Source organism: Pteropus medius, unplaced genomic scaffold (genome assembly GCF_902729225.1).
Source record: "Pteropus medius unplaced genomic scaffold, Ma_sr-lr_union100, whole genome shotgun sequence".
NCBI lineage: Eukaryota > Metazoa > Chordata > Mammalia > Chiroptera > Pteropodidae > Pteropus > Pteropus medius.
The window spans coordinates 3,667,334-3,689,279 of NW_024342647.1; the positions used below are offsets into that span (position 1 = coordinate 3,667,334).

At 39.4% G+C, this 21,946-nt stretch overlaps 1 protein-coding gene across 3 annotated transcripts; it reads right to left on the reverse strand.

Annotated features, from left to right (window-relative positions):
- Positions 1–6,251: 6,251 nt before the first annotated feature.
- Positions 6,252–21,681, reverse strand: TLR4 (toll like receptor 4). Of its 3 annotated transcripts, none has more exons than XM_039866759.1 (3): positions 21,523–21,681; positions 13,578–13,727; positions 6,252–11,167 (listed from the first exon to the last, which is right to left on the reverse strand). In XM_039866759.1, the coding sequence occupies exon 3, from the start codon at positions 11,152–11,154 to the stop codon at positions 8,902–8,904; it is 2,253 nt and encodes a 750-aa protein (XP_039722693.1). In that variant the 5' UTR covers positions 11,155–11,167; positions 13,578–13,727; positions 21,523–21,681; the 3' UTR covers positions 6,252–8,901. The 3 variants fall into 3 exon arrangements, with proteins under 3 accessions (XP_039722693.1, XP_039722692.1, XP_039722691.1); XM_039866758.1 differs by having other exon boundaries at positions 6,481–11,167; positions 13,561–13,727; XM_039866757.1 differs by lacking the exon at positions 21,523–21,681 and adding an exon at positions 17,673–18,074 and having other exon boundaries at positions 8,818–11,167; positions 13,561–13,727.
- Between the last annotated feature and the right edge of the window lie 265 nt (positions 21,682–21,946).

Below are 21,946 nucleotides of genomic sequence, written 5' to 3' on the forward strand. Positions count from 1 at the left end.
AAGACAAGGCAGCCCAGGTCTGAGTCTGCCAAATTAATGCGTCTTGTCATTCAGAGTTCTTCAGAAGATGTGTTTTTCTGGTGCTTCACATTCTATCTCTGTTGCTTAACTGGCATCTCCTTGAGGGCAGGAGGCAGTGGTCTCTTCTCTTTGTACCTTTTCACCATCTGGTATGAAACTTGGCATTCAATAAATGCCCTCTGTTTGTTGTCTCTATAACTGCTAATTTCTAGGCGATGGATTCTATTCAACTGGAGTGTCTGCTCTAGGGAAGCAAAACCGCCCTGTCATGAATCTGACACTTTGGCATAAAAATAGAGGAAGGAGAAATTACATAACCCTGTTATGTAACTGACAACAATTTTACAGCCAGTGACACATTCCCTTTACAAAAGTGATTCTCCATTCCTGATGTGGTAACATTCCAGAATGCTTCCCTGTTTCTTGAAAGGGAAGGAAGGGTCACCTCAATTCCCGGAAAGTTTTTAAAGCCAAACAAATACCAAGTCACATTACTTCAAATCTGAGTTATAACTTCCCCAGCGTCACACAGGAAGTTCATAGCAACATGAAGATGAAATCTCAGGCTTCTTAGATCTCAGGCACCACAATCCAGTGGACTTAATGCTGAGAAATGACCTGGGCTTGCTTTCTGATTGTATCATCCCTGTCTCTTATAAAAGCACTCACACAAAAAATTAGTATTTTTGAGTGATTGCTAAATACCTTGTACTTTGCTTGTATTAACTCCAGAAATATATTATTTTTAACAGAAAGATGAGTCAACTGAGACACAGTCCTGATAAATGACTTTGCCAGGGTCGACTGATGCCAATTAAGTATTGGCATCTACACAATGAACTATTTTTACTATATTGTTATTTTCCTACCATTCTGTGCTATAGCCATGCTCTTCTACCTGCGGTTTCCTAGACTTATCCTTTATATTCGTGCTACTCCTTACCAAAGAATTTCCCTTCTTCATTCTTCACCATGGTTCACTTGCAGAGCTATTCTTTTAAAATTCCCAGCTCAAATAGCACGTCTTTTATAAAGCCTTTCCTGACTGTTTCTAGGCAGAAAAACCCCCATTAAATGTTGTCATAACAGTTTGTGTGTGTGTGTGTGTGTGTGTGTGTGTGTGTGTGGTGTTGACACACAACTTTTGCCAAATTGAATCTAGGATCATGTCTTATTTATACCTCATGTGTCTTGCAATGTGCTAGCAACAGAGTAGTTTCTCCGTAAATATTGGAAAGATAAGTAAAATGATGAAAATTTTCAAGGAAAAAAAAAAAGGAAAATGAGCCTTAATTTAACTAATTAAACTGCCAACATATCTGAGAAATAGATATTAGTATCCTCGTTTTATAGCTGAGGCAAAAGCCTGTCTTCTTTCCAATATATTAGACGAAGAAAAGGTACGTTCTTTGGAGAACGCAATAGGTATTGTCACATGCAGAAGCAATTAATGGAGTTCACAGAAAAGAAGGGAAGGAAAAAAGCAAAGGGAGAAATAACATCAAAAATAAGGAGAGTGGAATAGCGATAGTTCAAGGCAGTGAGGAGATACAACTTCCTAGGCAAGAGCCAGTGTAGTGCCTATAAGAAGCTGCAAAGGAAGGGAGATTGCAGTGACATTTAGACAGGTTAGAATGGCACCAGAATTGAACCCCAGTTAATTGGACAAGTATTCTTCAAAACTGTTTCAGGAGCCAGTAAAGGGTGAAGGGCAAAGACAGGGCCCTGCAGCAGGCAAAGGAGGAAGAATGATTTAGAGGCAGATGACACAGCTCAGAAAGGAGGTGGATTGACCTCACTGCTTGAGAAGGGAAGTGCCTGGAGGTCTAGCAGCCTGGTCACTGAGTACATCTTTGGTGGCCGTTTGCAGTGGCATATGGAAGAGGGATGATAGCAGCCCCACAGTGATAGAAGAGCTAATTGCACATGACATTTTACAAAAGAGAGCAAGAAAGAATGAGGAATCAGAGGTCTCTGCTAATACTAATCATCGAAATTGTGAAATTTTTGCAGAGCGTTTATTTACTCTCAACTAGCAAGAATTCACAGATGGTGAGAGGCACTGGGGTTTGAACATTGCCTCCATGGCTAACTATTCAGGAGCCTGTGAGATACCACTTTAAATGTCAAGTGTGGGAATGGGGACGAGTAATTGCAAGCATTATTCTGCAAGAAAATGCTTGAGTTTAGACATACTGTAGTTTTCTCCTTAAGATAACACAAATTAGCCAAGTAACATATTGCTAAAATGTAGAAGACTCTTGTAAATATGATGTATGGATTAACATAAAAGCGTTTTAAATGTGTAGGCAAGGTGGGAGGTGTTCTTGGGACTATACAGTTAGAAGAGGAGCCTTTCCTTCAAGGAGTTTTCAGTCTAATATACACTAACTTCTCCCACTTGTGTAGCCTTTTCCTGTATTTCATTGAATCCTCTGTTCCATTTGATTCTCTTAGCTGTCACAGAAGTACTCCATAAACCATTCACCTCTCAGACAAAGACAGGGAGACCGAGTGACAACAGATCAAGGGACTGTTTATTAAACAGATAGTGGTGGAACCAATTTACCTGATCGTCTTAACTCCTTTTTCCAATAGTCTTTCATCTACCACTCAATTCGGTTGATAGCTGAATCTTTTCCTGAATTGAGGGAGAATGGGAAAATTATAAATGCATTGAATAAACTACTACTTAGTTATTGAGTCTCCTGTTTTCATACAGTTTCGGGGGTTTTAAAATGCTAGAACCACATGTTGAGGACGCTGGAATATCTGTGTGATGGAATTATACCTCTAATCATAGAATGGAATTACTGAAAAGAACATTTACTCAAACCCCTGCATTTTATAGATAAGAAAATAGTCCTGGAGAGCTGAACATGCTAGAATGTCCTGACTCGCAGTCGCCATTTGGCTCACCGCTTTCTAATAGGCAGTCTTGCTCATGGTACGTTCAAAATGTTTTTTTACATCTACATACTTCTCGTATTATTCATGTCGTTCTCTTTTTTTTCTTCATAAGGCTCACGTTATAAACATATAATTTCAAGGAATCGTATTCCTTACTATTCGCAAAACCTATAATTAATAGAAATTAACCATAAAATACATGCATAATCATGAGAGACAATATACTCATCTGTTAACCACGTCAGATCATCTCATTTACCAACATACCACCCTTTGGAAAATGCTGATCCAGCCCAAGTGTCCCATTTTACAGGTGAGAGACATGAGTCCAGAGAGAAGCTCTAAGTCACACTACCACTGCCTCTTCTTACTTACCTGACCTCAGCAGCAGATAGTCCAGTAACTGAAAAACGTGTTCCTGCTCTTGTGATGCTCAGTTCTCAGACCCTGAAAAGACACTGAGACCACAGCCAATTGACCCAAAGATGATGTGCACAGAGGACCCAGCAGGACTCAGCAGTGAGCTGAACAACCAGAGAGTCAGCCCCAGCTGTTAATTTCAAAATTGCTCTTTGCAAGTAGATGTTTCCTACTGGGGAGCAGTAGACACCTTCAGAAGTTTCAGGGTCCCAAACTTAGAGGTCAGAACTACTGAATATCAACTTTGAATGCTCACTGCCTCGACTCTTCCCCCGCCCCAGCAATATTGAAAAATAGGTTCCTGGAATGAATGACAAATGGCTCAGCAAGTCTTTGCATGGGATGCCCTGGTATTTCCCAGAGAAAACCATTTTTGGAATTTTGATAGTCAATGGCAACCTGAACAGTCAGTTTGCAAAAGTGAAGCTGATGGGTTTTATTTTGAAATGAAAAATCAGCAAAAATGAAACTGGCAGCCGATGCCTCGGAGAGACCATGACATTTTTTATAGTCATGAGTTTATCCTGGGTCTTGGCTATTCCGGAGAATGAGGAAGGGAAATTGGCAACACACTAGGAGGAACTAGGACAGCTGCACAGTCGCCTGGGTCACAATGTCTACATGGATATTGTAAGCTCGGAATTAAACAGGCCAGACCTAGTATCTCGATGAGTCTGATGTGGTGAGATCCAGCATCAATTTATACTGTGAAAGAAAGAAATTACCTGACCAATAGGGGGCATCTTCTTTCCTTTAACAAGAAAGTTCACCCATTCCATTTCATTGACATTGTCTTGGCTGATATGAATCTTAGCAATAAATCTCGAGTATAAAACCAGTAACTATATTAAATGTTGGATATTATCCTCCATTTTCTATTATAACTGTCATTTCCAGATCTGTCCATGCATTAAAATCATTTGCGGAATATTTCGAAAAACATTCCTTAAACCCAACCTCTGATACTATACCAGAATTTCCAGCAATAAGGATATCATAAATATATCTAGAAAAACAGACAAAAATATACAGTGTAATTAAAGTCCTCAAGTGATTCTTAAGCCGAGCACTTTTTTAAAAGTCAGAGTTGGTAAGCTTTATGATCTTGATATATTATTTCCATTTTTAATAGTTTTCTTGAAACCATCTCAAATGTAAGCTGCCTGAAGTTCGTGGTGAAAATAGATTGGGTACAAATGAAGGTTGAAGGAAGAGGCTAGAAGACAATAGGACAGATGAAATAGAGAGAGTGACCTAGAGACACAACAAAACATGTTAAGTAAGTAGTTTAATCTAACTTCAGGATCTTGGAACATTGAAGACTCTCTAACCTTTGGAGAGAGGCTTCTCTTACTCATCCAACGAATTAAATCAGAGGCAGCTTCTCTGGGGATTGTGTGAGAAGTTCAGAACCTCTGAAACAGTTTCGCATATTCCACATAATTCTTTTTTACTCCCTTTTTCCATATATTGGTCCCCAGGAAATCCTTTAAAAAGGAAGGCTGTTCATTCCTTTTTGTGGAGGTGGACAGACCACCAAGAAAGAGTCTAAAGAGAAAGATTAGATTGAGCACCAAGAAGAAGTTGGGCCATGTGACTGCATCTCATAGCCAGGCCCTGGGGAGATAAAGGAACAAAGCACTGAGCAACAGTGCATACGAACCAGGCTGGGTTATTTTAGGTCAGTCTTGTCTTTCCTGGCTCATAGGGATGGGGTGTTGTTAGTGAGAGACAAGAGCTCACATTGGCAGCTGACTGGCTTTGATTTAATTACATAGTGAGATAGTTTCTTAAGAGCATACAACACAATCCTTTCTCCTAAATGTAGGTTTAATTTTCAGCAAAACACTTCTCCCATAAACAACATGTCATTTCTAAACTCTTATTGCCATTCCCAGAACTGCTTGTAGCCTTTCAGAAACCCATTATTTTATAATTATAATCAAGACTATTAGAACCAGACAATTTGTGCCAAAAGTCCATTTACACGCAGAATTGTCACTTAGTATTGTCACAGGGAGGTATCATCTCTATTTCTGCAGAATACAAGGAGAGTAGCAGACACTGCCTTTTAAACTTTCAATTTCTAAATGGCATGGGAGTTACTGACCTTGTCTACGTTATTCCCCAGTCACTTCTCTGACTACCCCTATAGAAGAGCTCCGGACACCACGGCAGCTGTTGTTACAGGATGGAAAGAATGCAGTCCTGGGAATCGGGCCAACTTGGCTTCACACCCTAATTCTCTCTTTTCCAATTGGGCAATTCACTCTTTGCACCTCAGTTTTTTCACCTGAGAAATGGCGCCGCTACCAATACTTGTCATTTACTTTTAATAATTAAATAAATTGATAGATTAGAACAGTAACAGGCATGTGCCACAGGCTTAGCAAATATTATTATTGTGATTAATACATATAAACTGTGTGACCTTGGACAAGTTACTCATCTTTTCTGGGCATTCATTTCCCCATCGTTAACGTGAAGAGAGTGGCGCCTAACTCACAGGGTAATGGCAGCAATCAGATGAGCACACATGATGCTCAATGAATTTGGCTACTTTTGATCACCCATTTATTCCACAGTTTTCACTTTGAGTTGGAAAACTTGATCTCCATAATGGAACCCAGAGTATATGATTTTATTCCAACCATCTGAAGAGCCTTTAGCTTTTGAAACTTCCTCCATAACGTCCGTGTTCAAATACAGGTCTGCGATTCCCTTCAGGGAGTCAGATTGACTAAAGAAATGATACAGCAACTGAAGTATGTTGTTTGCAGGAAGGCCATCTCTACCGAGTATGATTTGTCCATTGTTAAAAACTTTAATCACATGTATCTTTGATTTACTTTTGCCCAGTCTCTTATGGCTACAATGATAATATCAATAGTAAAATAAGTATCAATAAGTATCAATAGTAAAAATTCCCTTTGGTTAATATCAATCAAATGGTGGAGGAAGTGATTGAGAAAATCCATATAGACCACAATAGAAATAAGAGACAGCTGTGGAAGTCAAGAGCCCCAGCACTACAGTGGTTTGGGGGCTTGAAGGGGCTTGTCTGGAAAGCATGGAGGACAACATTCCCTATAGAGATGCTTCTTCATTAACTCATCAATTCTTCAAATAAATAGAGGTTGACTACCTGCTATGTGTGGGCCACCGAGCTCCGGGCTGGAGAAGCAAAAGATGAACGGACATGCTCTCTGCCCTCACGGAGCTCTGTCATTCTGGTGAAGACTCTTGTGAGCTTACATAAGACATGCTAGGAACATGTTGGTGATTTTGAGAAAGGTCATATAATCCAGAAGGAGGCCGAGGTTCCGACAATACCATGGGTGAAGGCTGAGTCAGAAAGAAACTGTGTATTTAAGTTACAGTCCTCCTGTGGTCCCACAGGTTGGGAAAACAGCAATTGCTAAAACGCTGATATTGAAAAGACAGCACTCAATATTTCTCCTTGTGCCTTTTTTATAAAGCCCCAGAGGATTATTCACCCATACAAATCATGTTTCTTGGACTGAACATATATTATTTTAAATACTCAGTTTCCTAATGGGTAATATTGCTATTGCCCATCTCATAGGCATGGTGTGGGAATTTAAATTAGATGTCATACATAAAGGAGAATGAGAGAATAGAGCCTAAAAATAGCCATGAAAGATAACTATTATAAAGGAAGTCCTTTCCCCCCTTCTGCAAAGTAACTATTATGCCAAGAACACCCTTCTCTCACAAAAATGCATAAAACCTTCTGTCTCACTTTCCACTGAACGCTTTTACTTCATGCTTAAAGCTGCAAAATGAGAAGTGAAACCATGGCAGTTCTTTGTGTGGCTAACACTAGTCAAGGGTTTTTCACTGAGACCGTGAATCATCAGGCGAATACATATGCATACGTATTATATATACCAAGTGATTTATTTACAACACATTTCTTTCCATGAAGGACGTGAGGGAGATTCAAAGATAGCATACATGAACAATAAGTTTAATCAATTAGAACTAGAAAATCTGGACAAAAAACAAAAACAGGAGAAAAAGACACTAAGAATAAACTGTAGCATAGTGTTTTTCTGTCCTAACTCCAGAGAGAACCCCTAGTGTTTTGGATAGTGGGACTTTTAGAGAGAGCCAAAACTCACATTCACTACTTCCCATACGTACCTTGGGATTCACTTCTCTGCGAGTCTAGTTAACTCAGTTATAAAACAACAGTAGACTATTACTCTGTAAAGCTGTTGTAAGTTATTTTCCACATGTCCTCATTGCTTTCTTTGAATGCATCATTCTTGGGGAAACTGGGTGAGTGTTTTTTGTTTTCTGCAAACTCCCCTAACCATGACCTACATTAATCTCAGAAACATTATTTTCTCAGTGATAACATCTACTCTTTTTAAAATGTGGTCATGGAGTCATACCCAGCAAGAAGCAGCGATGGGTGCTCCATATCTTGAATCATTTTACAGTCCCCCAAGGAATTCAGTGTGCCATCAAACTACACTCATCTGATGCAGAAGGAGCCTTTGCCGCAACTCCTGTCACGTGGATGCCCCAGCTTTATCGGCCCATACATTTCCCCGATCATCAAAAAGAGCTGACCTCTTGAGGTCATCCCACTTCTTGCTATTCCTCTAGCCCAAATTTTTCACTATGAGACCAAGAAGTTGAACTCCTCTCCCGATTACAATTAGTGCCACTTTCAACCGAATTATTAATGCTACCGTTATGACAGTCATAACTTCATAGGTAATAAATTTAGAATGGCATCAAGTGACAAAGTGACGGAGTGTATTTTACATATTTGCTTGAAAGATAGTGGTTAAATATGGATATTTCCAGCATGTCTCTAAGAACCTTATTTATGATAAAGGTTTATAGAGGAGATGTGCAAAATGAGAAACGGATTTATTAAAACAAAAATATATCAGAGACTATTAGTTAATAAATAGACATGCTAAGGCATGACCAGGATGTTTGTAAATAAGTGTTAATCAAGTTTCCTTCGGAATTCATTGCAAAATTTTAATTTTTATAAGGAAACTGACTTAAAGTGGAGGGAAGATCCGAATCAGGAGCCTCTGAGTCACAAGTAGAATTTTAATTGTATTCAATATAAAAGAAAAAAGTAAACAAAGACCCAATGAAGTTGAAACTTCCATATCTGCTTTGTTTTAAGATGACTAAAATGTAAAATATGAGGTGCTTTCCATTTAAAGAATCAGGAGAACTAGCACCTTTTCTGATCTCACTGGGGCCAGTCTCTTAGTTATAATTCAATTTTATGGGATAAAAGTTGAGTTGACTTTCCCTCTCCCAGACTCCTTAGCTGAGTTGGTTGAAACATCCACCTGGAGGTTCTGTGTTTTAGCACGGTATTTATTACCTCTGCATTGTAAACTCCATGAGATCAGCTGCCCTGTGTATCTTGTGTACCACTGAATCATGTTCCCTTAACACAATGCCTGCAGTGTTGCAACATTTAATACTTGTTAACTGAACAAGTAATGAATCCAGCTGCACAAGAAGCACCTCAGGAGTTTTTTCTCCTCAGATAGTGATTGTTGCTTCATGCTGGCTGCTTTCTGCATCTGCTGCTCCTTCTGGACTCCACAGTTTGCCATCTAGCAAGGCTTTTCTGAGTCGTCTCCAGAAGATGTGCCGCCCGAGGACACTGTCCTCCCACTCCAGGTAAGTGTTCCTGCTGAGAAGGCGATACAGCTCCACCTGCTGCCGGAGCAGGGACTTCTCCACCTTCTGTAGGACAATGAAAATGATGCCCGCACGACTGCTCAGAAACTGCCAGGTCTGGGCAATCTCATACTCAAAAATACACCATCGGCTCTGGATGAAGTGCTGGGACACCACGACGATAACCTTTCGGCTCTTGTGGAAACCTTCTTGGATGATGTTGGCAGCAATGGCCACACCAGGAATAAAGTCTCTGTAGTGAAGGCAGAGCTGAAAGGGGGGCACCCCCTCCTCCAAGTTCTTTACCAACTCATTCCTCACCCAGTCCTCATCCTGGCTTGAGTAAATAACAAAGGCATCATAGGTGCTTTCACCTCTGCCATACTTTTTGCAGCCAGCAAGAAGCATCAGGTGGAAATAGAACTTATAAACCAGAACTGCTACCACAGATACCACGAGTACAGTGAGAACCGACACACTAATGACAGTCTTGCTCATCTGACAGGTGGCATTTCTAAAACTGAGTACAGGCACACCCTGCATATCTAAAGGTTGCACACACACCATTTGTGTAACTCCCACCAAGAGGTGCCTGTGGTCCTTGACCCACTGCAGAAAACTCTGGTGTTCACAAATGCAAGCAAAGTCATTCCCAGTGAGATTTAAGGAAGTTAGATTACTTGGAAAATGCTGTAGTTCTTGCCTATTGGAGGCCACTATGCGATTAAAACTGCAGTCCAGATCCTGGAGAGAGTGGGGAAGTTTATAAGGAAATAGATCCAAGGACAAAAGGTGGTTGTGACTCATATTTAGTGACTTAAGTTTAACGAGTGAGCCAAATGCCGCCTGGGACACTCGTTCTAGCTGGCAATTAGAGAGGTCCAGGAAGGTTAAGTTAGTCAGCGCTTTGAAGATATTTGGAACGGAGTTGTCCTGAAAAGAATTGCCAGCCATTTTCAAGACTTCGAGGCTGAACAAGCCATCAAAGATGCCATGGAAGATGATTCGGATGCGAGTATAAGAAATATCAAGGTAAAGTAGGTTTTTGAGTGATAGGAATACCGAAAAATCACTGGCCTGTTTCAAATTGGAATGCTGGAAATCCAGATATTTTAGTTGCTCTAAGCCCAAGAAGTTTGAGCTCATGGTAATAACATCATTAAAGCTCAGATCTAAGTGTTTCAGTCTAGTTGTCCCCCAAAAAGTGTGAGAGCAGCAACTCTTGAAACTCAAACCATTTCTACTGAGATCTAGAAACTCAAGTTTTGGTAGTTTAACTTCAGTAAAAGTGCTCATACCCCTGTTGGCAGTGAAAACCAACTTTTTGAGAGAGTCAAGCGCCAACCTGGGAAAATGATCAAATTTAGAGTTAGTCAGTTTTAAGTGTTGCCATTTGAAATCTTTAGAAAGGACTTCTAGCCTGTTTAAATACAGACTCACCAGAGAAATTGTAGAAACATTTGCCAAACAATTAAAAAAGTTAATAACATCCTCTGAGAAGTCATCGAAGTATGTCATCCGGAATTCGTCAATGGTCAAGTTGCACAGTCCCTCCATGGCAGATTTGTCAAAATGGTTTATGGCTCTTTCATTTTTAAATTCTCCTAGAACCAAACGATTGATTTTTAAGCCAGCCAGGCCTTGAATACAAGTTTTCATTACATCTGTACTGTTAAAATTACTTCTCAAAGTTAGTTCATGGAGCTTAATTTCTTTAAAGGCACCTCGTTGGATGAAGTCTAAAGGGTTCAGGGACAAGTCTAAAGAGAGTTTGAATGGGGGCATTTGATGTAGAACCTGTAGGTCTTTATGACAAATAGTTTGGATCTTGTTATTGGAAAGGTCTAAGTGCTCCAGGTTGGACAGGTTAGAAAAATATTCAGGTAACTTGAAGGAATCAATAAGATTGTGAGCCACATTAAGCTCCTTCAAGGTTTTCAGGTGTCCAATGGGGAAGTCCTCTAGAGACACTAGGTTTATCTCCACAGCCACCAGTGTCTGTAAACTTGATAGTCCAGAAAAGGCTCCCATGGCTAAACTCTGGATAGGGTTTCCTGTCAATATCAAGGTGGAGAGATGGTTTAGACCCTCATATGCATCATCTTCAATCATCTCAATTTCACACCTACAGGGAAAAGGATACAGATTATATAGTATGTCTGCTGAATAGAAAACCCAAAATGGAAAAACAGCCCTCAGTTATCTAGCTCTTCATATGGATTTGACATGTCATATGATTGTGCATAGACAAATACATCGAATGGGGCTGAACAAATAATAAACTTCACAACCTTGGTATCATCATACTATCCATAATGATAATCTCTCTCTCTCAATCAATCTCTCTCTCAATCAATCTCTCTCAATCAATCTCTCTCTCTCTCTCTCTCTCTCTCTCTCTCTCTTTCTGTGTGTGTGTACACACACTAAACAGAGACAGTACATTTATCAGAAACCAATCAGTTTAAGATCAATAACTGGGGCACATAAAGACTATACGACTGATGGAGTATGTAACAGCCTTGGATCAACTTTAGCTATTCCCTACCACAAGTGAGCGTGGTCACAGATCTGATTGGTACAGATGATACAGATAGTTGTTATTTGTTAGGCATAATAAATGACTGGTGAATGTCAATTTCAAAGATAAAAAGAAATTACGTATGTGTCACAGAGACCCTTAATGCTGATAAAAAGTTATCCTTATATGATTGCCAGATATTTGAAAGTTGTCATTATCAGAGGTACATGTTAATAACATGATAGGAATGAGTTTTGTGGAAGAAAAGTCTGCTATAGTTGACATCAAGGGAATGGACTTAGATAAAGGAGATCAAAGCAGGCTTCTCTAAGAACAGTTAAGATGAAATCTAGAAGATGAGTAGGAATTAACAAGAAAGGAAGTGAACAGAAGAGCAGATACAAAAGTCTCAAGTTAGGCAGCAGCTGTCATACATGGAGGAACCCTGAGAGACATCTTCTGTGTCCAGAGAGAGAAGTGGAGAGGTATCAGATGGAGTGGTGAAGAAAGGAGGTTACAATAAGACCAAGACTTTCAGACTAGAAAAAGTACTTTGAATTTCACCCCCAGTGAAATGGAAGCCATGCTATATACAATGTTCATAGAGGTATCCTAGAGACAAGGCTCTTATCCAGCCAACAAACAGTGAACTAATGGTAAACTCTTGCTAGCACTGCAAGTGCCTGCCAGTAGGGTTTGTAAATGAGTGCTTTCCTAGTACACCCTGAATCACATTTGCAATGCTCCCCACTTGCCTGATCACCCTTCAGGAAGTTCATAGGTAATAAAATCATTCCTATCCAAGCTTTTATAATTGATGGGCAACTTGATAGATGGTGGTGGGTGCAGTCAAAAGAACAATGGAAGACAGAGGCAAGGCTTCCGGTTCTGGAGTCTCTGCTTGTCCTTTCATACCGCGTGAACTTGGCAACATTTTTTCCTCTACAAGCCTCAGTTATCACATTTCTAAGTGAAGCAACTAAAGTTGATTATTTCTCAAGTTGCTTTCAGTAATATGATTTTATAGCTGATAATCTTATGTATATATCACTCTATGCATCAGGCAAGACTAAAAGGGTCTTCCTGTGTCTCTGTTCTGTCAAAGCATGCTCATCACTTTAGAGAAGTGGAATGCTAAGATGAAGAAAGCATTTAACTTGGAAGTAGGAGATGTGAACTTGAATCTCTGATCCACTGCCAACAAGCTACATGAATGTAGATAAATCACTTAAACTCTCCAAGCCTGTTTATTTTATATATATATACACACACACATATATATATATGTATATATATACATACACACACACGTATAGAGATATAGATACATAGATAGATAGATAGATAGATAGATAGATAGATAGATAGATAGATAGATAGATATCAGTAGGTTTCTATGGGGGGAAAAAAGGCTTCCTGGTCTATCACAAAGCATCCTTAGAGAATTAGTTGAATTACTATATATGAACATTGTAAATCAATATGAATAGGCAAAGGATATCTATTCCAGCAGTCCTCAACCTTTTTGGCACCGGGGACTGGTGCTCCTCTGAGAATCTAATGCCTGATGATCTGAGGTGGAGCTGAGGCAGTGATGCTAGTGCTGGGGAGCATCTGCAAATACAGATGAAGCTTTGCTCTCTTGCCTGCCACCCTAGTAGCAGAGTGTACAACATATAGCAAGTAGCCAACAATATCTGCGGATGAAAGAGTTTGAATTCACTTTCTCTCCTGACTTAAAAGAAAATTCAAAGATAGAATTATTCTTAGAAACTATCTCTTGTCCAACTGTTCTGTTCACAGACTTTATCTGTGAAACTGAGACCTGGAGATGGGAGGTGGCTTGCCCAAAATTATATAGCAAGTATGACATCTATTGAATAAATGTATAAGTGAATGAAGATGAGATTCCACCAACTACGTTTTCTGGCTCAAGAATGAAATGATACAACAATGAACATTTTACTTTGTACAGTGTCTACATGCTCATTCATTACCTAGATAAATCCAGCACCTGCAATTCTGAGAAGTTGGAGAAGATATGGCTGCTTAGACGTCTCAGGGGGTTAAAGCTCAGATCCAGTTTCTTGACTGATGTGGGGATGTTGTTGGGGATTTTGTAGAGATTCAGCTCCATGCACTGGTAGGTAATGTGAGGAACCACCTGCAATGATCATACATTAAATGCAGTGTTTTACTGTGTACACCTCAATATACCTCTCCCCTCTCCTAGGCAAGAGTGTGGGAGGCCCTTAGTACAAGCTCAGGAACTAGTCAACCTTCCTTTGTCCATATGTTCGTCCATCCATCCATCCATCCATCCATCCATCCATCCATCCATCCATTTATCTATTCACTTCACACTTATAGAACATATTACTCTAGATTAAGAAGGAAAGAACACCTACATGTACCTAGTGTTCTAATCTTTACTGTAATAATGGCAACATTTACCAAGAAGCAATAGAGTCAAGTGGTAAAGAGCTGAGTCTCTGGAGTCCAAAAGCTTGGGATTTCACCCCAGCTCTTCTGTGTGTTTTAGGGCAAGCCTTTTTTTTTTTTTTTCCTAAGTAATTCCACGCATTGTATACAGCCTTGGGGATATTGCCAATCAAGGTGTCTAGACCTCCCTTAATCATAGCCCAGTTTTTGCCAGTTGTGTTCTCTTCCTTGGCTTATTAACCTTTGATCAAGTGATTCAGAAATGGGAAAATCTTTAAAGGACATGGACTTCAGTGGCAGGACCTAGCAAATAATGTCAAATGTTTTATGCTGCCTTGGTTTCTGTGTTGGTTTCTGTTATTCTTTCCCAAATTATTTGTCAATCTTGTTCTCTAATCTCCCATTTAATTTCTGAATTCTCTGATTTCTTTAACAAAATGTCTTGCTTAAGCCTGCTAATTTTGGCTTTCTCTTGTTTAATACCAGTAGAATTTGTTAAAAGGATTAAATGAGATAAGGTATTTAAAGAGATTATCTCAAAGCTTATTCTAGTGTAAATGATCAATAAATGTTAACATTTATTATTATTAGTTGTTATTAATCTCTTACTATATGCCAGTATGTTTCTTATGTTATATATTTTAACTTAATCTTCAAATAAACTTTTTAAAGAAGAAGAATTCAAAGAGATAAAATAATATGTATAAAGTCTCACAAGCTATACATGCAGGTCCTCACTTCACATGTCTGCTTAAATGTTACCCTTTTTTTAATTTAAATTATTTCCAATTAAAGTTGACATTCAATATTATATTAGTTTCAGGTATGTAGAGAGTGGTTAGACATTTATATAATTTATAAAGTGATTCCCCCAGTAAGTCCGGTACCCACCTGACACCATATACATAGTTATTACAATATTATTGACTATATTCCCTGTACTTATTTAAATCCCTGTGACCATTACCCTTTTTAGGAGCCTCATAGACCATACTGTAAAACAGAGGATGTTGCCAGTAACTTTTCTCATGCCCTCTTTCATCCTCTTTCACAGATGCATCACCCTCTGACATTATGTTGTCCACATGATTGTTCCATATGTATTGTTCATCTCCCTCACTAGGTCGTACGCTGTGAAGGTCTTGTTCTCTGCTATGTCTCCAGCACTCAGAATGGTGCCTGGCAAATGGTCGATGCTTAATAAATCTTTGTCGAATAAATGAATAACTAATTGAATGGAGGTTTGCTTAAATAACTAATTGAATGGAGGTTTGCTCAAATAACTAATTGCTTAAATCCAAATTTTCTGTTTAATGTTTAGAGCAGTACAAAGACCAACATGACATGGCTCCAGACTTTGATGAGCTCATACTCTAGAGTAAGGGTTAAGATGGGAGCACAACTCATACTACTGAAAACGGCCATTAACCAGGTTTGAAAAATATTTCCTTTGGTTCAGAAAAGGTAGAGATCAATTCTGGATACAGGGATGGTAAATGGCTTTTGAGAAAGAGAAGATTTCAAGGTGGGTCTTGAAGGATGAGCAAGATTTGGATACATGGAAAGAGTAAAAGGCAAAAACGTTGTGAGTAAGGAGGGGTGAAAAACTAGTTTAGATTAGGTGGAGCATGGAGGAAATGGTAAAACCCCAAGCCAGAGAGGAAGCCAGAGCTGGACAAGGAGGGCCCTCTACTTTGTCCTGTGGCAGTACCTTTAATTGTTTGACACATATAAATTGAACAACTACTATGTACTAAACACTGGAATATAGTGATAAATAAAGCCATCAATGATCTTGCCCTCTTACAGATTCCATTTGAAAGGGAAAGACAATGAACAAATAAACAAATACATATAGTGACGTGCTATAAAAATAACACAGCAGCATAAAAGATTAGAGGAGGATGGGAGATGGGGTGGGGGGAGGAATTCTAAAGAAGGTGACATTTAAGCAGAGATCTGAATAAAGTGAGGGATTAAACCACGAAAATATCTAGGGCTGCACTGTCCAACACGGTGGCCACTAGTGACACAAGGCAATTGACCGTAACAAATGTGGATAGTCTAAACTGAGGTGTATGATAAAGGTAAAATATATACTAAAGATTTAATCCCAACAAAACAAGGTAAAAATTATTTTTAATAGTTTAGTGTAAATTACATTTCAAAATCATATTTTAAATATACTGGGTTCAATAAAAATATTAAAATTAAGTTCACCTTTATATTTTTTAACATGTCTACTAGAAAATTTTAAACTATGTTTTAAATGTAGTTAGTTAAAATTTAGTTAGTTAAATTTATTATTTAAATTTAAATATGTGTTCTACATTATGTGTTCTACCATTGGGCGGCACCGATCAAGGGGAAAAGCATTCCAGCTAGAGGGATGAGCAGTGCAAAGGCTTTGTGTAGGAAACAGTCCTAATAACAATGAAAAGTTATTATGTTTTTAAAGAGGATAATTTGTCAGAACTGAGCCTCAGAAAAAACAGCAGTGACAAATAAACAACAAACGAAAACGCACACAGTGGATTAAAGGAAGAGAGCTATGGAGTCAGAAGACCAATTACTATCCAAGAGTCAAGGCTAGGGAAATGGAGGACTTGCCCTAGGCTGCCACTGAGGGGATAGGCAGGCTTTGGAGATCAGGAGAATATGGGGCATGAAGAAAGGGAGAAGCCAAGAGTAAGTCTGATTTTATCTGAGGGTGACAATAATTGGAGGATCTCTCCCTATTAACTTAACGGCAGGAGAGTCACAGAACAAGGAGTAGGACTGTGGGCAGGGATTGGAGGAACAGAAGACTGGGATGACAAATTCATCTTTGTTAGATATTAAAGTCCGCTATTTCCCTCACCTCCTCTGGTTTATGCTTTTCTTGAGTTTCTGACCCTGCCACACCCTAAAATCCCAGGACATTCTTTTGGCTTATTGGCTCTATCATGGGCTTCCAAAGCAATTAGAAAGTCCATGCAAGAAAAAAACAAAAGAGATCCAGCAGGAATGAGATTATGAACCAGCTGGTAGGTGTTTCACAAAGAAAGAAACCATTGCATTAACTGACATTTTATGTCTTTTTCTCTTTTTTTCCTCCCTTCTTTATTTCCCGCTCTCTGTCTCTTTCTTAATTTCTCTCTCCTTTTTTTTTTTTCCAATCTCTTTTCTTTTCATCCTTTGGATAGAACTTGGACTAGATTCAGAAGTCTGAAATACACTTGGAAAGTTTGTTCTTTTAAGAGACAAGAAAAAAAAAATCTTCCTGAAATTGAAAGGGGCCAGGTGACTGCTTGAAGCTGAATGTACAGACAACCAGCAGAAAGGAATGATAGGAAGCAGCCTTCTTACAACTCTCTGTTGAAGTAGGTATTATTATAATTCTTTTATAGATGTGAGAACCAGTCTCAGAGAGGTTGAATAACTTCTTCAAGGTCACACAGCCCAGAAGCCTGAGAACAGGGATTTTAAAATGGGACAGGATCCCATGGGCTGCCTGTGAGTGCCTGGTAATCATGAATTAGTTGGTCCTCATCTCTTTAAGATAATTTGACTCCTTTTTGCAAATGAAACTAACCAGGGCACCACACAGTGGGAAGTTCTGGGCAGAGGGCAGTTTTTCAGAAACAAGACAAAGCACACAGGAGATAAACTGACTTTGAACACATACCTGCACGCAAGGGTCCCAGCTCTCAGGTCTCAGGCAGGAAAGGAAGGCCATGGCTGGGATCAGAATCCCAGCCAGGCGGATGGGAGGCATCATCCTGGCATTTTCTGTGGCCAAAAATGACCCTGTGAAAGCATGTGTAACCGTAACCACCTGCCTGGGCAGCCTCCAAGGCACTGTCTTCTTTCCCTCGCTCGGTGCCCCACAGCAATTACTGTATTCAAAGCAGCGCTAGCTTATGGGGCAAGAAAGGAAGTGAGAGTGGCAAGCTTAGCATTCTGGACTTTTGTTTCTCTAATATTTATGTCCCCTTTCTAAGGAGGGGAAGTTAGAAGAAGAAGAAGAAAATGTCTGCAGACCAGTGTCCGGAGTAACTGCAAGAGGAAGCTAGCTGACTTTTATCCCAGTAAGTCATCTGACCTCAGCGATAGTGAACTTAAAAAAACAATCAGATTGGCCAGGCAGTCTGTTTAACTGACTAGGGCAGTGGCTCTCCAGTGTTGTTTTCGTAGTGGAAACTTACTGTCTACATTAGTCTCCTACGATTGCCAAACAAAATACCACAAACTGAGTGACTTAAACAATAGAATTTTATTTTTTTTCTCGAAGTTCTGGAGGCTGGGAGTCTGAGATCAAGATGCCAGCAGGACTGATTTCTTTTCAGGCTCTCTCCTTGGCTTTTCGATGCCCACCCTCTCTCTGTGTCTTCACAGAGTCTTTCCTCTGTGTGTGTCTGTATCCTAAATTCCTCTTCTTTATAAGGACATCAGTCGTATTGGATTAAGGCCCACTCAGATGACCTCATTTTACCTTAATTACCTTTTGAAAGACCTTATCTTAAAACACAGCCGCACTCTGAGGAGTCAGGGTTAGGTCCTCAACATATGAATTGGGAGTGGGGTACACATTTCAACCCATAGCTCCAGGCAACCTTGTGAAATCTTGGGGAAAAACTCATATTATGAATCTGATTAAAAAATAAAGCTCCAGTGAAACACAGTTTGAAAAGCATAGGGATGGTGGGAAAAGATTGGGATGAAGAATCAAATACACTGAAATTCAAATCCAGGCTGGATGATTTACGGCCTTGTGGCACTGGTCAAGTCACTTAAACTGAGAAGCCTTAATTTCTGGTCTGAAAACTGGAATAATAGTTTTAATCACAACAGAAGCTGATATTTATGGCATTCATAGAATTAAGGCCTTGTGACAGTAGGCAAATGATATAAGCCACTAAGCCCTAACTTTCTGGTCTTTAAAATGGAAATAATCTCATTTGTCTTGCATGATTGAATTAAATTAATCTATATAAAATTCCTAGTCTAGTGCATGGTTCATCTGTGTATTCCTCAGATCCAGTAAATATAAAGTGAAGTTGCAAAGGAGTGTGTCATAGGGGGCTGAGCACAAATTCTCGCAGACTACTTTAACACAGCTCTAAAATTAAGCTAAAAATAGTCCCCCTGTCAAAATTTTGCTTTGAGGATTGAGACTATATCAAAGTCTTAAACGCCTGGCACAGAATAGGTGCTCAATAAAGTTTAGCTCCGTGGAAAGGTAATCGCATTTCACTTCCGCATAGTCACCCAAGATGGAAATCTCCTTGGCTTCCTCACTTCTCTCATCAAATGCATATTAACTATACTTTCTTATTTTCTATATTCTTGATGCTTTAGCTTGGGAGCCTCACTGAAAATAGATGGCCCCTCTCAGGGCTAGCCAGTTTTTAAAGACAGCAAATAATTTGCCCTTCAGTGTGCCTTTCATATGCAAACTAACCAATCCAAAGCCTGTTGCTGAACCACCTCCTCTCTCTGGCTTTTTCACTCTAGGAGGCAAAATTCTTTCACCCTTATCATCACAGGGCCAGGTACCAGACAACTGGAGAAAACTCCCATGTGCCAGAGCCTGCTAAAATGATTCAAACTAGGCAAACTTAAGCCTATTTGCACTGCCTTTCCTTGCCTTTCCCACAGGAGCCACAATACAGGATCCTGCTCATGCTTTGCCCTCATTCCTTCTGCCTTCTGGTCAACCGTGGTGCTTCCCCACGTGGCCCTGCACAGTATGGCATGGAAACTGTGAGTAATAAACTATCTTTCCAGTGACGATCCTCTCCTGAACTGTTGGTCTCACCATACCTGAATAATAAAACCTCCATTTTAAAACAAAACATTCTACTGAGTCCTAGATATTTTATCTATAAAACAATTTTAAAATGTCCATCTTCATTTCTGTTATGATTATCATGATACCCCTTGGCCTAGATTAGTGAAATACATTGTTAATGGGTTTTCCAGCTGCCAGACTCACCTCTTCTAATGTCCCAAATCTACCAATCCATCTTTATCCTGAAATCAAAGCAATCTTTCTAAAATTGCAAGTGGAATCACCTCATTTCATGATAATAACATTCTGAGGTTGTATATTGTTCATACAGGCTCCTGGACCTCTCCCTTCTCTACTCCACTTACACACACACACACACACATAATAATATTACACACATGCATACATCCCACTCTACCTCCTAAGAATAAATGTGTGTTATTTCAAGCTAGACACAACTAGACTGTTACTAGGACACAGCACTTAATTGAATAGAGTAATGTGAGTGTGTAGTGGTACAAATCCTCTTTCTTACTGTCACTGAAGAGAAAGCCCTTTGATGGTCAAGATGAGGCCTAAGAGAAAGGGTTCAAGATGATCTCCTAGACTCTGTTTTATGAGGAGTTAATATATGTGTTTTATAAAAGTCTTCCTGAAGAATTCTATGACTAGAGAATTCACAATAGTGCCTTGTAAAAAATGCTTCCTTTTTATGGTATTAACACACTAGCTACTGCCTTAACCAAAGATATCAGTTTTGTGTGTCTCTTCCAGAAGGCAGGCTATGTCAAAACAAAAGAGAAGGTTTAAGCCCTCAGTTATCAAATCTTATTTGCTTTTGTTGATGGACGGACCATCACAGTGTTTCAAGGAAGCAAGACAGTGGTGATTAGCTACCATCCTGGGCTCATAATTTCCACTGTAGTATAGTAATAGTTACACCTTGGGCACAGTAGTAAAGACTTAGCCAGGGGCATGGAAAGCAACTTGGTTTTCCAGACCCATCACATGGAGTAAGGTCAACTCAGGAGCCATAATCATTCAGTCAGTGGAGGAATCTCACCTTCACCAGCTTTCTGGAGGAAGTGTTCAATATTATTGGCAAGCACTGCACATTCAGTAAGAAATAATGAAAGAACAAAGCTGACCGGTGTTAGGTTAGGCTAATTGCTGTATCAACCTCCAAATTTTAGTGACTTAACATCATAAAAGTTTATTTCTTGCTCATGAAATTCTCAGTGAGGATATTCCTGATTGGAGGTACTCCAAGAAATTCATAGATCCAGGTTCCTTTTATTTCACTATGCTGCCATATTCAGCATGCATCATCTCTGCTTTCACTCCATGGCCAGAACTAGTCCCAAACTTTCTTTCTCCTCATCTTCAAGCCTCTTACCCCAACCAAAAAATCTAACTAACTAACTAAATTAACACACACACAAAGCACACACACACACACACACACACACACACACACACACACACACAATAATACACACACACAGAGACTCAATTAAGGTATGCTCCACAGCGCCAATTATATTCTATATTGCAAAAGAAAACACAAATCTCTGTTGGTCAGTGGGTTATCTATGCTACGACTTAAGCATCCTATAATATCCATTTCATGGTGATTAAAAGAAAATAGCCAGTGAGCAATCCTAACACAGCCTGGCTCAGGCTTTTCATTTCATTTCATATACAGGCTAGTAAGATGCCAGAGAGGACAGGTTGTATCTCTTACCTTCATAGCTGTAGCCCTGATGCCTAGGCAGTACCAGGTACACAATAAATGCTCAATAAACATTGATTGAATAAAAGAATGGGTGGATGATATATAATCAGTCCTTCCCTTGATTGATGGTCAGTCAGATTTCTCTTCTTCCTCACAATTTCTCTTGAAGAAGAGGAAGGAGAAATTGCAAAAGAATATCTGCCCCTTTTTCTAGAAGGCAAACACTGACAAAATACTTTGATCTGGTATCTGATGCAATTCTGTGCTAGGCTTTAAGGTCACATTATAACACGTCACTGTGGACAGCACATGCTCGCATCAGCCGGGGCACATATCTTTAGAAGAAAATTAGTAAAGACACGAGTAAATAAATATTATTTGTCAACTAGCTGGTTTAGTCCACAAGTAGCTCTCCTTTTCTCCTATCTTCCAC